Source organism: Oncorhynchus masou, chromosome 9 (assembly GCF_036934945.1).
Source record: "Oncorhynchus masou masou isolate Uvic2021 chromosome 9, UVic_Omas_1.1, whole genome shotgun sequence".
NCBI classification, from domain to species: Eukaryota; Metazoa; Chordata; class Actinopteri; order Salmoniformes; family Salmonidae; genus Oncorhynchus; species Oncorhynchus masou.
In genome coordinates this window covers 49,481,038-49,503,510 of record NC_088220.1, presented here as the reverse complement: position 1 = coordinate 49,503,510, position 22,473 = coordinate 49,481,038, and the positions used below count along the sequence as shown (strand labels likewise).

At 43.9% G+C, this 22,473-nt stretch overlaps 1 protein-coding gene across 1 annotated transcript in view; it reads right to left on the bottom strand.

Moving 5' to 3' along the window:
• Nucleotides 1–3,325: 3,325 nt before the first annotated feature.
• The window catches only part of LOC135546112 (serine/threonine-protein kinase D2-like), a 58,477-nt gene continuing 39,329 nt past the window's right edge, over nucleotides 3,326–22,473 (bottom strand). The window contains exons 8-18 of the mRNA XM_064974269.1: nucleotides 22,283–22,394; nucleotides 20,969–21,046; nucleotides 20,208–20,529; nucleotides 19,782–19,834; nucleotides 19,554–19,626; nucleotides 19,290–19,396; nucleotides 16,903–17,064; nucleotides 8,101–8,199; nucleotides 6,769–7,036; nucleotides 6,552–6,637; nucleotides 3,326–6,326 (exon numbers count right to left, since the gene is read on the bottom strand). Of these exons, the coding sequence (XP_064830341.1) occupies nucleotides 6,114–6,326; nucleotides 6,552–6,637; nucleotides 6,769–7,036; nucleotides 8,101–8,199; nucleotides 16,903–17,064; nucleotides 19,290–19,396; nucleotides 19,554–19,626; nucleotides 19,782–19,834; nucleotides 20,208–20,529; nucleotides 20,969–21,046; nucleotides 22,283–22,394 (1,573 nt within the window). The 3' untranslated portion in view covers nucleotides 3,326–6,113. The remainder of the gene's footprint in view (nucleotides 6,327–6,551; nucleotides 6,638–6,768; nucleotides 7,037–8,100; nucleotides 8,200–16,902; nucleotides 17,065–19,289; nucleotides 19,397–19,553; nucleotides 19,627–19,781; nucleotides 19,835–20,207; nucleotides 20,530–20,968; nucleotides 21,047–22,282; nucleotides 22,395–22,473) is intronic.

The window sequence follows — 22,473 nt, the reverse complement described above, 5'->3', positions numbered from 1 at the left end:
ATTCGGGAGAAAAAGGGGTACAAAAAAAATGTAGCCTTTACTTCTAAATTTTCAAGTTTAAGCTTCGAAGCCTGTAAGAATCTTTGATAAGCTCCTACACAAACAACTTTATACTAAATGTACAGTGCTGGATGTCATTGTGACATTATTCATCCATGGAACAACACACATAAACCAAGCTGACGTGAAAGTGAAATAAATAATGTCAGTGAAGGGAAAATGGATGGGGCTGAAATTCCACTTAATGCATCAAGGCCATTCTATTGATTTACCATGGCTTCGTCTTGCCGGGAATATTCTAGTCCGGCTCTTTTAAATAACTCATGAGAGATTCTAGGCTTTTCTTATATCTCAGAGAGAGACCAAAGCCAGCACTCACCTCTGTGCACCCATCCATCTTCTCCTACAGAGTTTATAATAAATGGGCTGATATCTCCTTGTTTAGGTCCAAGGAACGTACAACCATGTTGATTAAAGACTTCATAACAAAATGTTTCATTTATGTTGTTGACAACTATTTTGGTAAAGCAAGTGAACTTGTGATGGAAAGACTTCAGCTTAAGGCACTGTACTATGCAACAATAATGTTTAAGAATAAATTACCTGTCCATGACCATATTTCTCCAGCTCAAACAAAATATAGTATAACATGGATACAGTCGCCAGGTGTGCGGTGTGCTGTGTTATACAGTAGCAGTTGCCAGGCAATAAAAAGGTTATGTATTCGATTTAGAGAAGTTTATAAACATGGGCAAGTTATAATTATATCTAGTAGTGATGGATGTCATTGTGACATTATTCAACCATGGAACAATAAATATAACCAGTGATTGGTATAGTTTCTTTTCAATATATATATCTTATGTGGGGGGGAGACAAGACCACTCATGGTCTGTAAAGTTACTTTTGATAGATTTAAACAAACAATATTGAAATCACCATGGTCACAACCATAAACTATCAACTCTAGATGAAAGGAAATCACTCAAAACCTTGTCACATCATCATGACTCATCACTTTGCTTCTTGAAAGTCCAATATCTTGACAACTTGACTGCAGAAATGCAAAAAAAATATTTTGGCACTGTATCAACCGTGGACTAATGGAAAAAATACCTAATTACAGTTTTGGAGTGGATTTTTCTTTTCCTTTAAGATAGAACATGAATTTTGATTCAAAGCGAGCGACATTTTCAGTTTTTCTTGCTGGGGAACTAACCGCAATTCCATAAAACATCAACTACTTCAGATTTTTGTCTAACGTCAACTCCGTCAGAGTGCGGACAGTTCTGATATAATGGTTCGTTTTTATTTTTAGAGGCAAACATATGTCCGTTTTGAGCATATGTTGTTAACTGTCAGTGGCTTATCAACCCCGTCACTGACAGCATCCACTTTGAGATCTTTTTGTCAATATTCAGTATTCAGATTTTTTATTTTTTTCGTTCATCACTGTTCTGCAACATATGCTTAAACTATTGACATATTTGCTGTGCTAGATCTAAGGGATAATGTTTGCTTTACAAATGTTTTTTCATGTTCTGAATCTAGAAAAACATGCCAAAATGCTAACAAAATTGATCCCTGGAGCATGACATAGCTCTCCGTCTCTCTCTCTCGAACTTTGGAGACTTGTAATGACATACTGGAATTGTCCCATGTTAAAATTAAACAATCAAGGCTTTTAAACACTTACATCCAAAAAATGAAAAGCCTTTTATGGTGTCTGACGGAGTTGACCTAAATCAAGTTAGTTGCATTTCATGAAAGAATCTAAGAATTATGAGGTTCTTCCGTTACATGGTGTGATAGCTGATGCTCTCAAAATATATATTTAAAATGTTTAATATGAAGAAAAATTGATTTGTGAAAATAAAGTTTGGGATTGTCCCATCTTTTAGGAATCACTGAGATATCAGTTTCTCCTCTGAGCTACAATGTATTAATTAAGGGCTCTATTCAACCGGATTCGCTTTAGCTGAAAATTGCATAGCGTTGTTTTGACAGTGTCAGCAGTGGAACTGCAATAGAGCTGTCAAATGCACAGGTGACTCCCGGCATTCTATCTAAAGCAGACATTGCCATTGGCTGCACAGAGTCACATGAACAGAAATCCCATGCAGCCTTGTATACAAGTTCAAACACTGGAGTGTGAGCTGTAACCTACACCTCCATGGGAATGATAGAAATCCTCATTATTTAGTTGAGTGATTTTCCTACTTGAGCGTCATTATTTCGACATAGCCTACACTTTCTCGTTCTGAACTTCCAATGTGACTTGAGGCAGGTGCGGATTCATGACAGTCGTGCAAGAGCAGCTGCTCACCGAGTTGAACACTCCAACACCGTTCCACCTCCGACACAGCCAAAACACCAGCTATGCGGATGTCTTTCATCTCTAGGCCTTAGTAATATTTATTTAGAATGAATCTCTCTGAACACCGATAGGCACACAGTTGGACGTACACGCTCACAGTTGTGCCCTCGGAGCAGAGTAAGACCGTCACCAGTCTTGTTCATGCCATTTCTACCCAACTGGTATTTTCCCACTTGCTAAGTACAGATCACCTTGATATTAACCGTTAAAGAACGCTACAGGAAACAGGCGTCGACATAACTGCTGTATGATGCAGTGCAGAGCTTTAGCAGACGCAGGCAGCGGGAACTAACTGAGTTCAGGGGAGGAGAGCAGAGGTGGGGTACTGAGACATGCTTTACCGCAAAATGTTCAAATATTTTCCATCTCGCTCCCCATTTCCCCTCTCGCAGTCCTTCTCTCGGTCTTATCCCTCTGTCTTTCTCGCTCTCTCTCTTTCCCGCTCGGCCTGGCTCCAGGATGACATACACGAGTGGGCATTTTATATCCACAACTAGTATTGTGTCAGAGCCCTAATAACACAAGGTAGATTCGTTCCTACTGCATGCTCAAATGTACGGGAAACGTAACCGTGCACATCAACAACCGTCGTTTTGATAGAATAGCACATGAAAAGAGTTGCGCCCAACTAGAACATGTATGCAGCCGTACCAACATGTACAGATCAGCTCGACAGGATGAGCACCAGGATGTGCGTGTGATGACTTCCAACTGATGACCTTGTAGCGAGACGAAAACGTACTCGTCGAACATGTATACTCGTAGGCCTATTGTCTGTTGCCATGGCAGCTAAAAGTCTAGGCATTGTCATATCATTGAAATACCCCCTTTCCATAACTTGACTGCTTTGTGGATCACATCACATAATTTAAAACAATCGAGTATGGGTTTTAGACCCGGGTTAAAATACTATTTATTGTAATTTAATTACTTTCAAAGACATTTGGATATATTTAAATATTGTTTTATTATTGAAAAGACAGCTAGTTGAATATCGGAATGTATTTGGAAAAACCCTTGAAAAGTATTTTAAAATACTTATACACTCACTCAAATATATCCCATGCATTAAACTCTGGTTTCTAAAGATAGTATTTGAAATAGAAGGCTATTTATAGAACATTTTCAAAATATACTTCAAATACTTACAATAGAAGTAGTTGATTTGGGCCACATTATTTGAAAATACTCAAAAGACACAGAAAATAAGTATTTAAATAACAAATACACATGTATTTGAACCCAGGTTTGATGGGTTTGTTGCTGCCACCAATAGTTTCAGAGTATGATGTCTTTTTTTACCTGCTGGTTGAGACGGCCACTTATCCTCCAACCATGCTCCCCTCTTGACCTTTCCAAGACAGTAAGAGTAACAATTGTCCCTCTGGCAGACCCAGCAGTCTAGTGAAGAGCTTTCACCATTCAGCAAGGTCCTGTGGCTCAGTCGGTAGAGCATTGCAATTTCAAGAGCTGTGGGTTCAATTCCCCCTGGGGCCACCTATACGAGAATGTATGCATGCACAACTAAGTCACTTTGGATAAAAGTGCCTGCTAAATTACATATGAAAAATTGTAATTAACAAGTGGTCCTTTCTTTCAGAGCTGGCCACAAGGCTCTCATAATATGCTTGTGTAGAATATTGCAAAACGCTTTGTGTCCTGACAAGTGGTACAGGTGTCAAACTCATTTCATGGAGGGACGAGTCTCCGCGTTTTTCTCTCCGCCGTTGTCCACTATGGAACAACTAAGGTCCCTGATTAGCTGGGAACTCGCCTTATCTGGTTGTTTAGGTCTTAATTAGACACAAATTGAAAGAAAATAACAAAAATCTGCAGACACTCGGCCCTCCGTGGAATGAGTTTTGCCTCCCATGTCCATCTGAAGCCCCAGTTCTCTCCCATCTGTCCATGTGTAGCATGTAATTTACACTCGTTACCTAGGAGAGCTGATTGACAGGCTGTGAAAAGGCCTTGGCAGCAGGCCACCCATGATGATGTATTAAATAGGCAGACATTTGGCCTGTCAATCAAAAAGGGGAGCAAGCATCGTGCGAGGAAAACATCATCCATACACACTGATTATTTATTGGACGCTCGCTACATATTTATCACTCTCAATTTGTCATTCAATCCACATAGTGTATATGCTCCAGTGTGATGGAAATTCTGAGCAGGTAACGTCTGAAGAGCAGTATGCATGATCACTGGCGTTATTTCCTCCTATGCTTCGCCCCAGCCTTCCACACCCCCCCCCCCCCCCCCAATCTTCCGTCTCAATGTTCAAGAGGCAACAACGCCGGATAAAATGACACAGATGAACAATTGTGCGTCAAGGTTTGTATCGGTGTCACATATAAAATGCTGGGACCTTCCATGGGTTTACATTCTCCACCGGGCATACGTTGACTCCACTACGTAAAGATATGGTTACACATGTACACAATATTCCTTCATGACAATACTTTTCCTCTAGACAAAATCGACCTCACGTGGACATCCAACGAGTTGACATGCTAGGTTCATAGTCAGCAATCGATATCGGAGCCCTCCTCCCACACTTTAACGTTGACGCCAGAGATGGGCAGTCGGTCGTCTTTCTACAGTAACTAGAAGAGCAATAGCACCCCCCCCCCCACTGCCCATTGGTGTTTAATGGTGTCCCCGACAAAACTATTCAGAAAAGGTCCGCATTGCCTTCATTGTAACCGTACGGGTCTAGGACACCCTCGAATCACCAGGACTCGTGAATTTGCATTTCCGATGATAGGCGAGTCTTCACTAATAAAGTCGTCATCGATAATGACGCTGGGCCAACTAGGAAAGTATCAGTGGACAGTTTAAAAAAAAGGTGCAATCCTCGATTGCTACATCCACTTCCGGCTTTGTTTTCTTCTGTCGTCGTTTGAAACGGCAGATTTCCTCGGAGACCATGACAGTCCACGAGCGCTGGTCTGCTGCCTACAGTTAGAAGCCCTTTATCTACCACTTACAGGCACTAAATTACTCCTTTGTCTCCATTAAACTCTTCGAGGTCTGCAGAAAACAGGTCTGACAGTACAGGCAGGGCGCTTCCAGTCATCGCATTCAATGACAATAAAACAGTTCATAAGGATTTGTTTATGGGTGGATGTAAGTCCTGCGTAAGTGGATTGATCCGAGTCCTTCAAGTTTTTTTGTCTGCCTCTATAACCGTCTCTCGTCACAATACGCAGGGGATCCCTGTGCTTCCCCAGGCTTCGGAGATAGAAAGATGCAAGTTGTGCCACTGCCAGGAGCTTAGATTGCATTTTGAGTGTTTCACCCAAACTGACCTCTGCCATACTGCAGCTTAGACTGAATGAGCACACTGCAAGCAACAATATTCTACACATTCCCTGACCACTGGGTACAGTACAACATGGCCTTGTGGGATGCAGAAGAGCAAATCTCTTACACTCAAAGAGTTCAAGGGTGGAAGAGCTAAGCTAGACCGATGAGAGAGGGGTCAAGGATGGGGTCTGGAGACTGGACAGGCTAGGGCTGGAGTGGGACACCATTAGTAGACAGACAGGGGCGGGATCATCTCAATAGAAGGCGCTTTCCTAACAGCTAAACTTCCCAGCCTCGCCCTCCCCACGCTCCAGACCTCCATCCATCCAGCCAGCCCATCTCTCTCTCTCTCTCTACTCGCTCCCCTCCTCTTCCCTGGGTCAGTCCGAGTCCCTTGGGCCCGCGTGGTTCCTGGCTCTCCAGGTTCTCAGAGTATGCTGACCCTCTCGGTGAGCCCTTGCATGTCTGCGTCCTCATCGTCGGAGCCGAGCGCAGGCAGAGGGGGCACCAGGTGGGCCGGGTAGGGGAGCGTGTGTTCGCGGGCAAACATCTGCCAGCGACAGTCGTCGCTCTCGTGGGTGATGTAGCGCTCACCCAGCTTGGTCTCCAGCTCCCTCAGATCCAACCACGTCTGGTAGTCCTGGAGAGGGCGGGAGGGAGGGTAGGGATGGAGGGAGAGGGGGATGGTTGATGGGAGGATAGGGAGGAGGGGAAGAAGAGAAGAGCATGGAAGGAGGAAAGAGGATGAGATAAGAGGTTAGAGAATGGAGAGAAACATGAGAAATAAGTAAGTTAGGTGGCCTCGTGTCTCCACTGTAGGTAATGGACCTTTGTATAGCCACCATGCTTCTGTTGACTTGTGTACCTGCAGGTAGGAGTGACTGAGAGACTTGTCCACGCTGTAGCGTTTCCTCATCTTCACCTGGAGCAGGTTGTTGATCAGGTCAGTGGCTGAAGAGAAACAGACACACAGTTGAGAACAGTGTGTGAACGCCATAACGACCTGCATATTTAGATACTTATCCATGTTTGCGTAAGACAGTTGCATTTGTCATGCATGAGCACAAGTGTGTGTGTCTTACCATCAGGTGAGATCTGTTTCCAGGGGTTGGGTGGGTACATGAAGGCAGCGTTGTGGATCTGGTCGTTGATGTCCTCGTCCTCGTTGAAGGGGAAGGTGCCACTGAGGCTGACGTACATGATGACTCCTACAGACCACATGTCCAGGGAGCGGTTGTAGCCCTGGTTGAGGAGCACCTCTGGGGCCAAGTAGGCCGGTGTGCCCACCACCGAACGCCTGAACGACTTCTCACCAATGATACGGGCAAAGCCAAAGTCACACAGCTTCACCTGGACACACGCGCACAGACGGAGACAGCGAGACAGACAGAGAGAGAGAGAAAGTGAGTGGGAACGAGAGAGAGAAAGTGAGAAAGACAATGAGTGAGAGAGAGAGAAAGAGAGAGTGAGTGATCAAAACCTTAGAAAAACCTTGACAAAGTACAGGCTCAGTGAGCACAGCCTTGCCATTGAGAAGGGAAGACACAGGAAAAGCTGGCTCCGCTGTAGAGGAAAGGCTGTGCAACCACTGCACCACAGTAGAACCTGAGACAGAGCTGCATTTCCTGACAAAATGTCTAAAATATAAAACAATTAGAGAGTGTCATTTCCCCAAATTTGAAACCCTTATTCAAGCAAGGTTTTAAAGACCTCTTTTTTTTTATTTTTTCCTACCTTTATTTAACCAGGCAAGTCAGTTAAGAACAAATTCTTATTTTCAATGACGGCCTAGGAACAGTGGGTTAACTGCCTGTTCAGGGGCAGAACGACAGATTTGTACCTTGTCAGCTCGGGGGTTTGAACTTGCAACCTTCCGGTCACAAGTCCAACGCTCTAACCACTAGGCTACCCACTAGGCTACCCTGCCGCCACTCCCTCCTGTTGGGGGAGGACGCAGAGAGCTGTGGGTTGGCAGTGCACTACATTGCTGCCTGCCATAAGATGAGGGACAGTGTCTGACAGACCAATCACCCTGCACATGTTCTCTACTGTATGCTTATTGTTATTGTTGAATGTATGGTTATTTTGACACTTGGTTATTGTTGTTACTGTTGTCCTGTTGACAATTTTGATTCTTATTATTTTCATGTTGTAAATATCCAAAGTAAGCTTTGGCAATGTGTATATTGTTAGGTCATGCCAATAAAGCAAATTGAATTAACAGACAGAGAGACACAGAGAGACAGACAGAAAGAGAGATATGTGTGTGAATTGCTGCTTTGGAGTGGAATAAAGTCGGGGTGAATTTGTATAATATGCATGAAGGTGCATTACATTGATTTAAGGGCTGTCTACATTAGCTTGGATGTGTAGAGTCATGGTGTGTGTGATAGTGCGATGACAGATGTCTGTACCTGGGGGAAGGGCTCGGCAGAGGCCAGCAGAACATTCTCAGGTTTCAGATCACAGTGGACGATGTTCTTAAAGTGCAGGTGCCTCAGGGCTGCCAGAATCTATACACACATACACAGGATATGGTTTAGACTCTCTGGGCTGTAAACAGGAAAGCAAAACGCACACAGAGAGTGAGAATATACCCCTAAGGAAAACATCCGCTTCAGGAAGGATGTATGTGTTACGTAGTGAGTGATCTGTGGAGTGAGTAACTACAGAACACGACCGGAAACCAACAAACTCTGAAGTAAATTTGACACTTTGATGGTTTGACTGCAGGTTTATTGTCATGATGTGAGAAAATATGAGAAACACACACAGCGGTTGAGAAACTATACAACTGTAGGAAATGCACACAAACACATCTAGTTAAGTTTATTAAAATGTGGAGTAAAAAAATACAAACTATGAAAAACAGTATCAAATCCATGCAGATAAAAAAATAAAAATAAAGTATGTTTCAAATGCATTTCAAATTTGCATCTTTACTAAAATGCATATAATGCCTGACAATATTCCAGAAATCCAGGGCCCTGACATCTAGTCTACAGGGTAGCTAGAGCGGTTACTAATTTGGCTATTTAAATCACTCTTTACATATTGATCAGTAGTTAGTTTCCATCCGACTGGCGACAGATTTTCATGCAAAATATTCTAAAATCTGCATTTTCCTACCAGAGATTTGGTTCTGTGATGACATAGTGCACATACAAATACATTTTGGGTTTAAATTCCTGTGTATCAAATAAAAAATGTAAGTAAAAAAAACAACAACAAGTAAAATGGTTCTCTCACAAAAATGTTGCGTTATATAGCGAGTGTGTCCACTGTGGTATTGGCACGTGCTCTCTAGCCAACAGCGTTATCTCTAGCCAATAGCGTTATCTCTAGCCAACAGCGTTATCTCTAGCCAACAGCGTTATCTCTAGCCAACAGCGTTATCTGCAGAGTACATTGAGAACAGCAAACATTAGGAACACCTTCTTAAGCTCGAGCTGCCAAAGTGAGTTGCCAAATCAAGTAGATCTTATTCGGGCAATGGGCGCAGCCATCTTTGACTTGACTGATTTGAGTCTTAAAATGAATGGCAGTCGGGGATTAGGGAGTTTTCGCTTGTCAAACATAAACAAACATGGCTGCCATCATAAAACAAATTAGCCGACACGCACCTCTTTTCTAAATAATGTTGCATTTCTCCCTTGTGCTCACCAGAGATGTGGTACATTGTAAACAAGTCTAGCTGGTTTAGTCACTAGCTTATGTTTAGTTCTTTTGTCAGTGCAATCTGTTATATAGACTGGATTATGGAATGAGTTTGGCTGTGGATGTATTCTGTGTGATGCTATTAAGTTCGCATTTATGTTTCACAATAAAAGGTGAAATTGAGGAAGAGAGTTGTGAAGACCTTTATTTCCCATCAGTAGAAAACATTGTTTAGAGGCTTTTCAGACAACAATGCTGTTTAGATGCGTTTGTTGGCATCATACATTCTGTTGCTACTGTTCCAATCACATATTGGCGATGGTACGCTGCAGGGACAAATATGTGATTATATGCATCAAAAGGGTTGAGCCTGAAAAAACCCAGCAGCGTTGCAGTTCTTGACACGAACCGGTGTGCCTGGAACCTACTACTATACCCCATTCAAAGGCACTTAAATATTTTGTCTTGTACATTCACCCTCTAAATGGCACACATACACAATCCATGTCTCAATTATGTCAAGACTTAAAAATCTTTCTTTAACCTGTCTCCTCCCCTTCATCTACACTGATTGAAGTGGATTTAACAAGTGACATCAATAAGGGATCACAGCTTTCACCTGCTCAGTCTATGGTCATGGAAAGAGCAAGTGTTCTTAATGTTTTGTATACGCAGTGTTTAGCCTACATGAGATTATTATGGACCAAAAAGCATGATTTTTCATTTTTCAAACGGCTGCCAAGCATCGATTGTCTTGTCACCAGAAAAAGACAATGTCACTTTTTGGGTGATCCGAACCAAATTCACACATAGAAATGTGAGATCTGTCATTCTCATTGAAAGCAAGTCTAAGATGCACATTAAACATCTCCAATCCAAATTAAATCTAGAATTGGCTTCCTATTTCGCAAACAAAGCATCCTTCACTCATGCTGCCAAAAATACCCTCGTAAAACTGACCATCCTACCGATCTTCGACTTCGGCGATGTCATTTTCAAATAGCAATTTCTGCATAGTGCACCTTGAATGACTCTTTATGACACAATTTAACCAGGTAGGCTAGTTGAGAACAAGTTCTCATTTGCAACTGCGACCTGGCCAAGATAAAGCATAGCAGTGTGAACAGACAACACAGAGTTACACATGGAGTAAACAATTAACAAGTCAATAACACAGTAGAAAAAAAGGGGAGTTTATATACATTGTGTGCAAAAGGCATGAGGAGGTAGGCGAATAATTACAATTTTGCAGATTAACACTGGAGTGATAAATGATCAGATGGTCATGTACAGGTAGAGATATTGGTGTGCAAAGAGCAGAAAAGTAAATAAATAAAAACAGTATGGGGATGAGGTAGGTGAAAATGGGTGGGCTATTTACCAATAGACTATGTACAGCTGCAGCGATCGGTTAGCTGCTCAGATAGCACATGTTTGAAGTTGGTGAGGGAGATAAGTCTCCAACTTCGGGGATTTTTGCAATTCGTTCCAGTCACAGGCAGCAGAGTACTGGAACGAAAGGCGGCCAAATGAGGTGTTGGCTTTAGGGATGATCAGTGAGATACACCTGCTGGAGCGCGTGCTACGGATGGGTGTTGCCATCTTGACCAGTGAACTGAGATAAGGCGGAGCTTTACCTAGCATGGACTTGTAGATGACCTGGAGCCAGTGGGTCTGGCGACGAATATGTAGGGAGGGCCAGCCAACTAGAGCATACAAGGTGGTATAAGGTGCTTTAGTGACAAAACGGATGGCACTGTGATAAACTGCATCCAGTTTGCTGAGTAGAGTGTTGGAGTCAATTTTGTAGATGACATCGCCGAAGTCGAGGATCGGTAGGATAGTCAGTTTTACTAGGGTAAGTTTGGCGGCGTGAGTGAAGGAGGCTTTGTTGCGGAAGAGAAAGCCGACTCTTGATTTGATTTTCGATTGGAGATGTTTGATATGAGTCTGGAAGGAGAGTTTACAGTCTAGCCAGACACCTAGGTACTTATAGGTGTCCACATATTCAAGGTCGGAACCATCCAGGGTGGTGATGCTCGTCGGGCATGCGGGTGCAGGAAGCGATCGGTTGAAAAGCATGCATTTGGTTTTACTGGCGTTTAAGAGCAGTTGGAGGCCACGGAAGGAGTGTTGTATGGCATTGAAGCTCGTTTGGAGGTTAGATAGCACAGTGTCCAAGGACGGGCCGGAAGTATATAGAATGGTGTCGTCTGCGTAGAGGTGGATCAGGGAATCGCCCGCAGCAAGAGCAACATCATTGATATATACAGAGAAAAGAGTCGGCCCGAGAATTGAACCCTGTGGCACCCCCATAGAGACTGCCAGAGGACCGGACAGCATGCCCTCCGATTTGACACACTGAACTCTGTCTGCAAAGTAATTGGTGAACCAGGCAAGGCAGTCATCCGAAAAACCGAGGCTACTAAGTCTGCCGATAAGAATATGGTGATTGACAGAGTCGAAAGCCTTGGCAAGGTCGATGAAGACGGCTGCACAGTACTGTCTTTTATCGATGGCGGTTATGATATCGTTTAGTACCTTGAGTGTGGCTGAGGTGCACCCGTGACCGGCTTGGAAACCAGATTGCACAGCGGAGAAGGTACGGTGGGAATCGAGATGGTCAGTGACCTGTTTGTTGACTTGGCTTTCGAAGACCTTAGATAGGCAGGGCAGGATGGATATAGGTCTGTAACAGTTTGGGTCCAGGGTGTCTCCCCCTTTGAAGAGGGGGATGACTGCAGCAGCTTTCCAATACTTGGGGATCTCAGACGATATGAAAGAGAGGTTGAACAGGCTGGTAATAGGGGTTGCGACAATGGCGGCGGATAGTTTCAGAAATAGAGGGTCCAGATTGTCAAGGCCAGCTGATTTGTACGGGTCCAGGTTTTGCAGCTCTTTCAGAACATCTGCTATCTGGATTTGGGTAAAGGAGAACCTGGAAGGGCTTGGGCGAGAAGCTGCGGTGGGGGCGGAGCTGTTGGCTGAGGTTGGAGTAGCCAGGCGGAAGGCATGGCCAGCCGTTGAGAAATGCTTGTTGAAGTTTTCGATAATCATGGATTTATCGGTGGTGACCGTGTTACCTAGCCTCAGTGCAGTGGGCAGCTGGGAGGAGGTGCTCTTGTTCTCCATGGACTTCACAGTGTCCCAGAACTTTTTGGAGTTGGAGCTACAGGATGCAAACTTCTGCCTGAAGAAATTAGCTTTCCTGACTGACTGCGTGTATTGGTTCCTGACTTCCCTGAACAGTTGCATATCGCGGGGACTATTCGATGCTATTGCAATCCGCCACAGGATGTTTTTGTGCTGGTCGAGGGCAGTCAGGTCTGGAGTGAACCAAGGGCTGTATCTGTTCTTGGTTCTGCATTTTTTGAACGGAGCATGCTTATCTAAAATGGTGAGGAAGTTACTTTTAAAGAATGACCAGGCATCCTCAACTGACGGGATGAGGTCAATGTCCTTCCAGGATACCTGGGCCAGGTCGATTAGGAAGGCCTGCTCACAGAAGTGTTTTAGGGAGCGTTTGACAGTGATGAGGGGTGGTCGTTTGACTGCGGCTCCGTAGCGGATACAGGCAATGAGGCAGTGATTGCTGAGATCCTGGTTGAAGACAGCGGAGGTGTATTTGGAGGGCCAGTTGGTCAGGATGACGTCTATGAGGGTGCCCTTGTTTACAGAGTTAGGGTTGTACCTGGTTGGTTCCTTGATGATTTGTGTGAGATTGAGGGCATCTAGCTTAGATTGTAGGACTGCCGGGGTGTTAAGCATATCCCAGTTTAGGTCACCTAAAAGAACAAACTCTGAAGCTAGATGGGGGGCGATCAATTCACAAATGGTGTCCAGGGCACAGCTGGGAGCTGAGGGGGGGTCGGTAGCAGGCGGCAACAGTGAGAGACTTATTTCTGGAGAGAGTAATTTTCAAAATTAATAGTTCGAACTGTTTGGGTATGGACCTGGAAAGTATTACTTTACTTTGCAGGCTATCTCTGCAGTAGACTGCAACTCCTCCCCCTTTGGCAGTTCTATCTTGACGGAAGATGTTATAGTTGGGTATGGAAATCTCAGAATTTTTGGTCGCCTTTCTGAGGCAGGACTCAGACACGGCAAGGACATCGGGGTTAGCAGAGTGTGCTAAAGCAGTGAGTAAAACAAACTTAGGGAGGAGGCTTCTGATGTTGACATGCATGAAACCAAGGCTTTTTCGATCACAGAAGTCAACAAATGAGGGTGCCTGGGGACATGCAGGGCCTGGGTTTACCTCCACATCACCCGCAGAACAGAGAAGGAGTAGTATGAGGGTGCGGCTAAAGGCTATCAAAACTGGTCGCCTAGAGCAGAGCCACCTGTTTAGCAAAAAAACAACAACAAAAAACAACAAACATATACAATGGCAAGAAAAAGTATGTGAACCCTTTGGAATTACCTGGATTTCTGCATAAATTGGTCATCAAATTTGATCTGATCTTCATCTAAGTTCCAACAATAGACAAACAGTGTGCTTAAACTAATAACACACAAATTGTTCTTATTTTTCTTGTCTATATTGAACACATCATTTAAATATTCACAGTGTAGGTTGGAAAAAGTATGTGAACCCCTAGGCTAATGACTTCCCCAAAAGCTAATTGGAGTCAGGAGTCAACTAACCTGGAGTCCAATCAAGGAGACGAGGTTGGTTAGAGCTGCCTTGCCCTATAAAAAAACCTCACAAAATTTGAGTTTGCTATTCACAAGAAGCATTGCCTGATGTGCATTACCATGCCTCGAACAAAATAGATCTCAGAAGACCTAAGATGAAGAATTGTTGACTTGCATAAAGCTGGAAAGGGTTACAAAAGTATCTCTAAAAGCCTTGATGTTCATCAGTCCACGGTAAGACAAATTGTCTATAAATGGAGAAAGTTCAGCACTGTTGCTACTCTCCCTAGGAGTGGCCGTCCTGCAAAGATGACTGCAAGAGCACAGCGCAGAATGAGGTTAAGAAGAAGCCTGGAGTGTCAGCTAAAGACTTACAGAAATCTCTGGAACATGCTAACATCTCTGTTGACGAGTCTACAATATGTAAAACACTAAACAAGAATGGTGTTCATGGGAGGACACCACGGAAGAAACCACTGCTGTCCAAAAAAAACATTGCTGCACGTCTGATGTTTGCAAAAGAGCACCTGGACGTTCCACAGCGCTACTGGCAAATTATTCTGTGGACAGATGAAACTACAGTTGAGATGTTTGGAAGGAACACACAACACTATGTGTGGAGGAAAAAAGTCACAACACGTCAACAACAAAACCTCATCCTAACTGTAAAGTATGGGGGAGGGAGCATCATGGTTTGGGGCTGCTTTGCTGCCTCAGGGCCTGGACAGCTTGTTATCATTAACAGAAAAATGAATTCCCAAGTTTATCAAGACATTTTTCAGGAGAATTGTCAGGCTATCTGTCCACCAATTGAAGCTCAACAGAAGTTGGGTGATGCAACAGGACAACGACCCAAAACACAGAAGTAAATCAACAACAGAATGGCTTCAACAGAAGAAAATATGCCATTACTTGTTAGATGCTACAGCACTGTTGGAACTAGAAGCACAAGCACTTCGCTATACCCGCAATATCATCTGCTAATCACCTGTATGTGACCAATAAAATTTGATTTGAAATTACTCCAAACCGTTGTGCAGGTCTGATCCGCAACTACAGAAAACGCTTGAGGTGATTGCTGCCAAAGAAGGGTCAACCAGTTATTAAATCCAAGGTTTCACATACTTTTTCCAGCCTGCACTGTGAATGTTTACATGGTGTGTTCAATAAAGACATGAACAATTATAATTGTTTGTGCGTTATTAGTTTAAGCAGACTGTGTTTGTCTATTGGTGTGACTTAGATCATATAACATTTTATGACCAATTTATGCAGAAATCCAGATAATTCTAACATACTTTTTCTTCCCACTGTGTATATATACACACACTACCATTCAAAAGTTTGGGGTCACTTAGAAATGTCCCTGTTTTTGAAAGAACCCCCTTTTTTTGTCCATTAAAATAACATCAAATTAATCAGAAATAGATAGATTGTTAATGATGTAAATCACTTTTGTAGCTGGAAACGGCAGATTGTTTGTGGAATATCTACATAGGCGTAGAGGCTCATTATCAGCAACCATCACTCCTGTGTTCCAATGGCATGTTGTGTTAGCCTCTTAAAATTATAAACGTGGATTAGCTAACTGATCATTAGAAAACCCTTTTGCAATTATGTTAGCACAACTGAAAACGGTTGTGCTGATTAAAGAAGCAATAAAACTGGCCTTCTTTAGACTAGTTGAGTATCTGGAGCATCAGCATTTGTGGGTTCGATTACAGGCTCAAAATGGCCAGAAACAAAGTACTTTCTTCTGAAACTCATCAGTCTATTCTTGTTCTGAGAAATGAAGGCTATTTCATGTGAAAAATTGCCAAGAAAATTAAGATCTCATACTATGCTGTGTACTACTCCCTTCACAGAACAGCCCAAACTGCACAACAGCCCCGGTGCACAACTGAGCAAGAGGACGAGTACATTAGAGTGTCTAGTTTGAGAAACAGATGACTCACAAGTCCTTAACTGGCAGCTTCATTAAATAATACCCGCAAAACACCAGTCTCAACGTCAGCAGTGAAGAGGCGACTCAGGGATGCTGGCCTTCTAGGCAAAGTTGAAAAAAAAAAGCCATATCTCAGACTGGCCAATAAAAAGAAAAGATTAAGATGAGCAAAAGAAGACAGACACTGGACACAGACACAATAAGTGGTTTGGAACGAATTAATGGCTAACTGCAAGTGTTGCAAAGCAATCTTTGTTTTGCTTCCCCTGCCTGCTATGCGGTGGAGAGGGTGTGTGGTCCAAGTCTGGGTTTAAAACATCTGTCTGAAAGTATATTTTTTTTCCAAGCTTAAAAGGATAAACATTCACACGCAACAGAAAAGGTTGAATACATTGGCCATGCTGTCAATCCAGACTGCCACGTTCAAAACAACTGGAAACACGGAACTGGGAAATCGCAGACTTCAGTGCGTTCAACACAGGGAAAAAATGAGATTGGACTGGGAAAATACATTATGAACGGTCATCCAACGCGGAATTCCAAGTCGGGAACTCTTGCCTCTTTCTAGAGCGCCGACCTGAAGATCATTGGTTAACTTCTAGCTTGTTAGCTCGGTAGCTAACGTTAAATCTTCTTAGAAGTCACAGAGGGTACACAGAGGGACATGTCCAAATGCTGAATTTTATTCATTTTGAAATTTAGATTTATTGAATTCTCCATGTGCTCTATGTTAAAAGGGCACTTCATTTCATATAACAGAAGATTAAAAAAAATGAAATATTGGTGAATAATTGCTACTTAACTAACCAAAGGGATACAAAAGGCACTCATTTCGTGGAACATTACAATTGGACAAATACATTACTTGTCTAATTGTACATATTTCACATGTATCCTAAAACATTTATAAAAAAATATATATTTTAAATGTTAGTTCCCCCCGTATGGGAGTAGACACACACACACACACACTCACCTGTGTGATGAGGAACTTGGTGAGCCTCTCTGGGAGTCGTCCTTTCTCACTGGACAGGATCATCTCCAACATGTCTCCATGGAGCTTCTCCATCACCACAAACACCTTCTCTGGAGTCTCAAACATACACTCCAGGTTCACTATGCCCAGGTGACGTAGACTCTGGGAGATGGAGAGAGGGGAGGGTTGAGGGAAAGCATGGGAGGGGGGGGGCACAAGACAGTGCGTGTGTGAGAGTGTGAGTGTGAGAGAGAGAAGAGAGAAAGAGGGCAGAAGAAGAGTTGGGAAATGGCACCCAGGGAGGGAAAGAAACAGGGAGAGGTAGAGTGGAAGGGATGGAAGATTGAGAGAGAATTAGACTGAGTATCAGTTAGAGTATAGTGCGATGACAGTGTTTATTTGTCACTTGACCTTTATCTAACTACACCCCATAGAGATGATAATTCTGCTGCAAAACCTGCCAATGTAATTGAACGCAGTTGGCATGACAACCCTATGATTTAAAAAAAAATGGACCCTCGTGGCCTGTACAGAGGTAAGATCTTAATTGGATAATTTTTTTGTTGCTGAGAATTTTCCTGCACAGCATGTGTATTCAAGGTTTAAAAAGGCTTCTCAAGTTTGTAATTTCCACTTTAAAACTTGATTTGTCCTCACGAAAAATGCCTCAAACCCTGAATTATAATCCACATAATAATTCACATGGTCTGTTGCTGCAGGATTATTTTACTGCTGTAGCAAACTGGCTCAAATTAAGATCCTACATCTGTAGGTGGGAGCCTAACAGTTTGCGTTCCAAATGACACCTTATTACCTACATATTGCACTACTTTTGACCAGGGTAGTGCAATATGTAGGGAATACGGTGCCATTTGGGGCACCTTCTTTGTGTGGCAGCAGTAAGCCACCAGCCACACATACATTACATATACAAAAGCATGTGAACACCCCTTAAAATTTGTGGACTCGGCTATTTCAGCCACACCTGTTGCTGACAGGTGTATAAAAATCGAGCACACCACCATGTAATCTCCATAGACAAACAGTAGCAGTAGAATGGCTCGTATCGAAAGGCTCAGTGACTTTCAACGTGGCCCCGTCAAAGGATGCCACCTTTCCAACAAGTCAGTTCTTCAAATGTCCCCGGGCAACTGTAAGTGCTGTAATTGTAAAGTGGAAACGTCTAGGAGCAACAACAACTCAGCCGCGAAGTGGTAGGCCACACAAGCTCACAGAAAGGAACCGCCGAGAGCTGAAGCGCGTAGCACATACAAATCGTCCATCCTCGGTTGCAACACTCACTATCAAGTTCCAAACTGTCTCTGGAAGCAACGTCAGCACAAGAACTGTTCATTGGGATCTTCATGAAATGGGTTTCCATGGCCGAGCAGCCGCACACAAGTCTAAGATCCCCATGTGCAATGCCAAGCGTTTTCTGGAGTGGTGTAAAGCTCGCCGCCATTGGACATTGGAGCAGTGGAAACGCAGACTCTGGAGTGATGAATTAAGCTTCACCATCTGGCCGTCTGACGGATGAGTCTGGGTTTGGTGAATGCCAGGAGAACGCTACCTGTTCAAATGCATAGTGCCAACTGTATAGTTTGGTGGAGGAGGAATAATGGTCTGGGGTTGTTTTTCAAGTTTCGTGCTATGCCTCTTAGTTCTAGTGAGGAGAAATCTTAATGCTACAGCATACAATGACATTCTAGACGATTCTGTGCTTCCAACTTTGTGCCAACAGTTTGGGTAAGGCCCTTGCCTGTTTCAGCATAACAATGCCCCCCGTACACAAAGTGAGGTCCATACAGAAATGGTTTGACGAAATCTGTGTGGAAGAACTTGACTGGCCTGAACAGAGCCCTGACCTGAACCCCATCGGACACCTTTGGGATGAATTGGAACGCTGACTGTGAGCCAGGCCAAATCTCCCAACATCAGTGCCCGACCTTACTAATGCTCATGGCTGAATGGAAGCAAGTCCCTGCAGCAATGTTCCAACATCTAGTGGAAAGCCTTCTGAGAAGTGGAGGCTGTTATAGCAGCAAAAGGGGGGGACCAACTCCATAGTAATGCCCATGATTTTGGAATGAGAAGTTCAACGAGCATGTGTCCACATACTTTTGGCCATGTAGTGTAGCTGATTTGATTTATTTTACCTTTATTTAACCAGGCAAGTCAGTTAAGAACAAATTCTTATTTTCAATGACGGCCTAGGAACAGTGGGTTAACTGCCTGTTCAGGGGCAGAACGACAGATTTGTACCATGTCAGCTCAGGGGTTTGAACTTGCAATCTTCCGGTTACTAGTCCAACGCTCTAACCACTAGGCTAGTAGTGTACTGGTAGACCTGTTGAAAATGTGTATCTGTGTCTCCCCCTGGTGGTCACCTGCAGTATGGCCACCTCATTCCTCAGCTGGCTCTCCTGCTTGGTAGGGAAGCGTAGCTTGTCAATCACCTTCACCGCCACATCACGCCCCGACTTCCTGTGCTTCCCTGATGGTGGGGGGGTAGAAGAGAGGAAGAGAGGAAATTACAGTGCTTCCCTGATGGTGGGGGGGGTAGAAGAGAGGAAGAGAGGAAATTACAAGAGTCTGATTAACTGACTCAATACAGCGATGGTAGAAGACTGGAGAAGACTGGAGATACTGACCCCCATACACCACTCCAAACTGGCCAGAACCAAGGATTTCATCTGCAAATATCTGGTACACCATGCCAATGTCCTGGAGGAGAAATTGACGAAGGCAACATAAACATCACCGTTATCGTACATTTCATTATCATCATCACTATCATCACCACAAAGTCCTTGGTAATGATTGTGAATGTGTATAATGTACGATCGTGTATTACAACAGTATGTCAAGAGACCACTCACCACGTTCTCCTGGATCACACTGTTGGACACCGAGATGCTGACTGAAGCCTGTCCTGAGGATCAAAGTTATAATTTTTTTTTTTTAAATGCTAACCATCCACACTAACATATACAGGACTCCCATCTGACCTTACGTGGGGTCACTACAGAGATAGTGTTTGTGTGTGTGGTAGGAGCTCTGAAAACAAGCTTCTGTTTCTCGACCTTTGGATTGCATACCACTCGTAAGCCTTTCACTGTAACCTCTCCCACAAAACCAGCCCCCATTGCCCCAGATCACAAACATCCAGACTAAGAACTAAACTGATATCAGATCCAGACCCCGTGAGTCTGTTCTTCAGATGGCCAATTTGGCTGGAACGTTAGGAACTAAGACACTTGGGAATGAAAGTTTAGCTAAAAACGTGATGTTGTATATTATCTTACTGTGAGGAGTGTGTCCCTCTATCGGTGGTGCATCCTGGAAGATGACTGGCATGAGGGCCTGGCGAATGGCGCCCTCCCACGCCTTGGCCACCTCTCGCCCCACGCCGCTATTGGGAACCACGTTGCTGGGGGAGGGGGGCGTGGGGGGGAAGGCCTGAGCGGCGGTGGGGGGCAGGGCGGGGACGTGGACGTTGGGGTCCTCCCCTACAAAGTAGCGCATGGCTCCCATGACGAGCTCGAAGCAGTGGGGGCTGGTGCCCGGAGGAACCAGGGTGAAGTCCCCTGAGGGGCGCACCTCCAGAATCTCAGACAGAGGGATCTCCTACAGAATATGGGAATGTACGCAATCAAGTGAACATGTGAACACAAACGCGATCAAGACATTTCTGTAGGTTGTGTAGAATCCCTTTTTAGATTCAATTTTAAGGCATCAAAATGTGAAAACTCTTCAAGGGGTGTGTCGACTTTCACTAGGGAATGTATCAAATCAAATTGCATTTGTCACAACAGGTGTAAACCTTACCATGAAATGCTTACTAAATAATAATAATAATAATGTCATAAACATGCATCTACATCTGTATCGCTTGCTCTTTGGGGTTTTAAGTTGGGTATCTACTGTATATAAGCACTTTGTGACCACTACTGGTGTAAAAAGGGCTCTATAAAATAAAGTTGATTTATTGAGACCCGACTCATATAGTACCTGTGAAGTTTATTGTGTTGCTAATCTAGTTGAGCGGAGCTGGAGAATACAATACCTTATAGTACTTGTTGGTGGTGTTGTTCTGGAACAAGATGATGCACTTGCAGTCCAGACGCCAGTAGTGCCGCTTTCTCTGCGGGGGGGGGGGGTGCCGGAGGAGAGGGAGGGGACAGGAGGTAAAAGGGTTCAAAGGGGTCAACCAAGGTTCACAGAGGGGTCAAAAGGTGAAGCTGTGGTCCAGGAAGGAGTGGTCAAGGAGAGGGATGGGCAAGTTGAGAGGTGGAGGAGAGGAAAAAGCAAAAGGGAGTGGGCAGGAAGAGAGAAGGAGAAGAGAGACCACAGCAGTGTCAGAAAAGCCAGGACATGTTAGCTTTGAGAAGGCGGAAAGTGTCCCAGGTCTGAGTTCAGGTAAACAGAAACACTTTCTAAGAGGAAGGAGAGAGAGAAGAAGAAGGAAAAAAAAGGAGGCTGTGGATGTGAATTCAACACACGTCTCTCGAGTGCTTTAGTGCGGCAGGGAGCAGGTATTCACCATCTATCACACTCAGCCGGAGACACACAAACACACAGATGAAAAGGAAGAGCATTAACGGCGGTAGAAGTTATAGAGGTAAGATAAACTCCAACGGGAAAACACTGAGAAGAAGAGATGGAGGATAGGAGAGGCAGAGGGAACGATGAGCAGAGGGGGGGGGTCAGCGTCATGGAGAACTAACACGGAGAAGAAAACGTCTCGCAAGGTTCCAGAAAAGAAGTAGAACGTAAGAGAGGTAACTACTTTAAAAGGATACCTAAAATGAACCATTTCTAAGGCCTTCATATACTGTGTTTTATTACCTTGACATCTATGACCCATGTACTAATTATTAGTTGTCTTTTTACAGTCCCTAATCTAAAGTGAGTGCTATTTATACTTTATAAATATGTTGTTGTTTTTTTAAATGGGGTGACCAGTGTAATTTCTCACAAATAAAGATGGGCATGCCATTGGTTAGCAGACTCAACGCCGCGATTTACGGTGGAGTTGAGTGGCGACTTGTGTAAATCGTGGAGTTGAGTTTAAATCGGCAAGCCATTGGTAGACATCCCAGCAGTACCTGGTAAAAGAACAAGTGACGCTTAAGGAAATAGAAATAACTAGCTGACTGACATTTACAAACATGGGAGCAACGATTCATAAACGGCGAACACACGACTTATAAATGCCTTAGAAAAATTGTTAATTAGGCGCCCTTAAAAACAGAGTGGAATACGTTTTAGAAACAAAGTATAAAACATTTTTTTTTAAAAAGAAGACGACTGAATCCGGTGTGGTAGAGAAAAATGTTTCACATTGTCGGCCAGTACATCAGCCAGTCAATAGTATTACCAGTGTGTCCTTGTTGCTGTAGTGCACCATCCAGCCCTCTTTGATGGATGTGCTGGAGCGACGGGTGGTCTGCCTCATGGACTGAACCACCCTCATCAACGGGATGTTAGCGCTGAGGAAGAAGCGGGACAGGGTTAGGTGGTCGGTGGGTGTGATGCGTGTGTGTTATTGTGCGTGAGCGTACGCGCGTA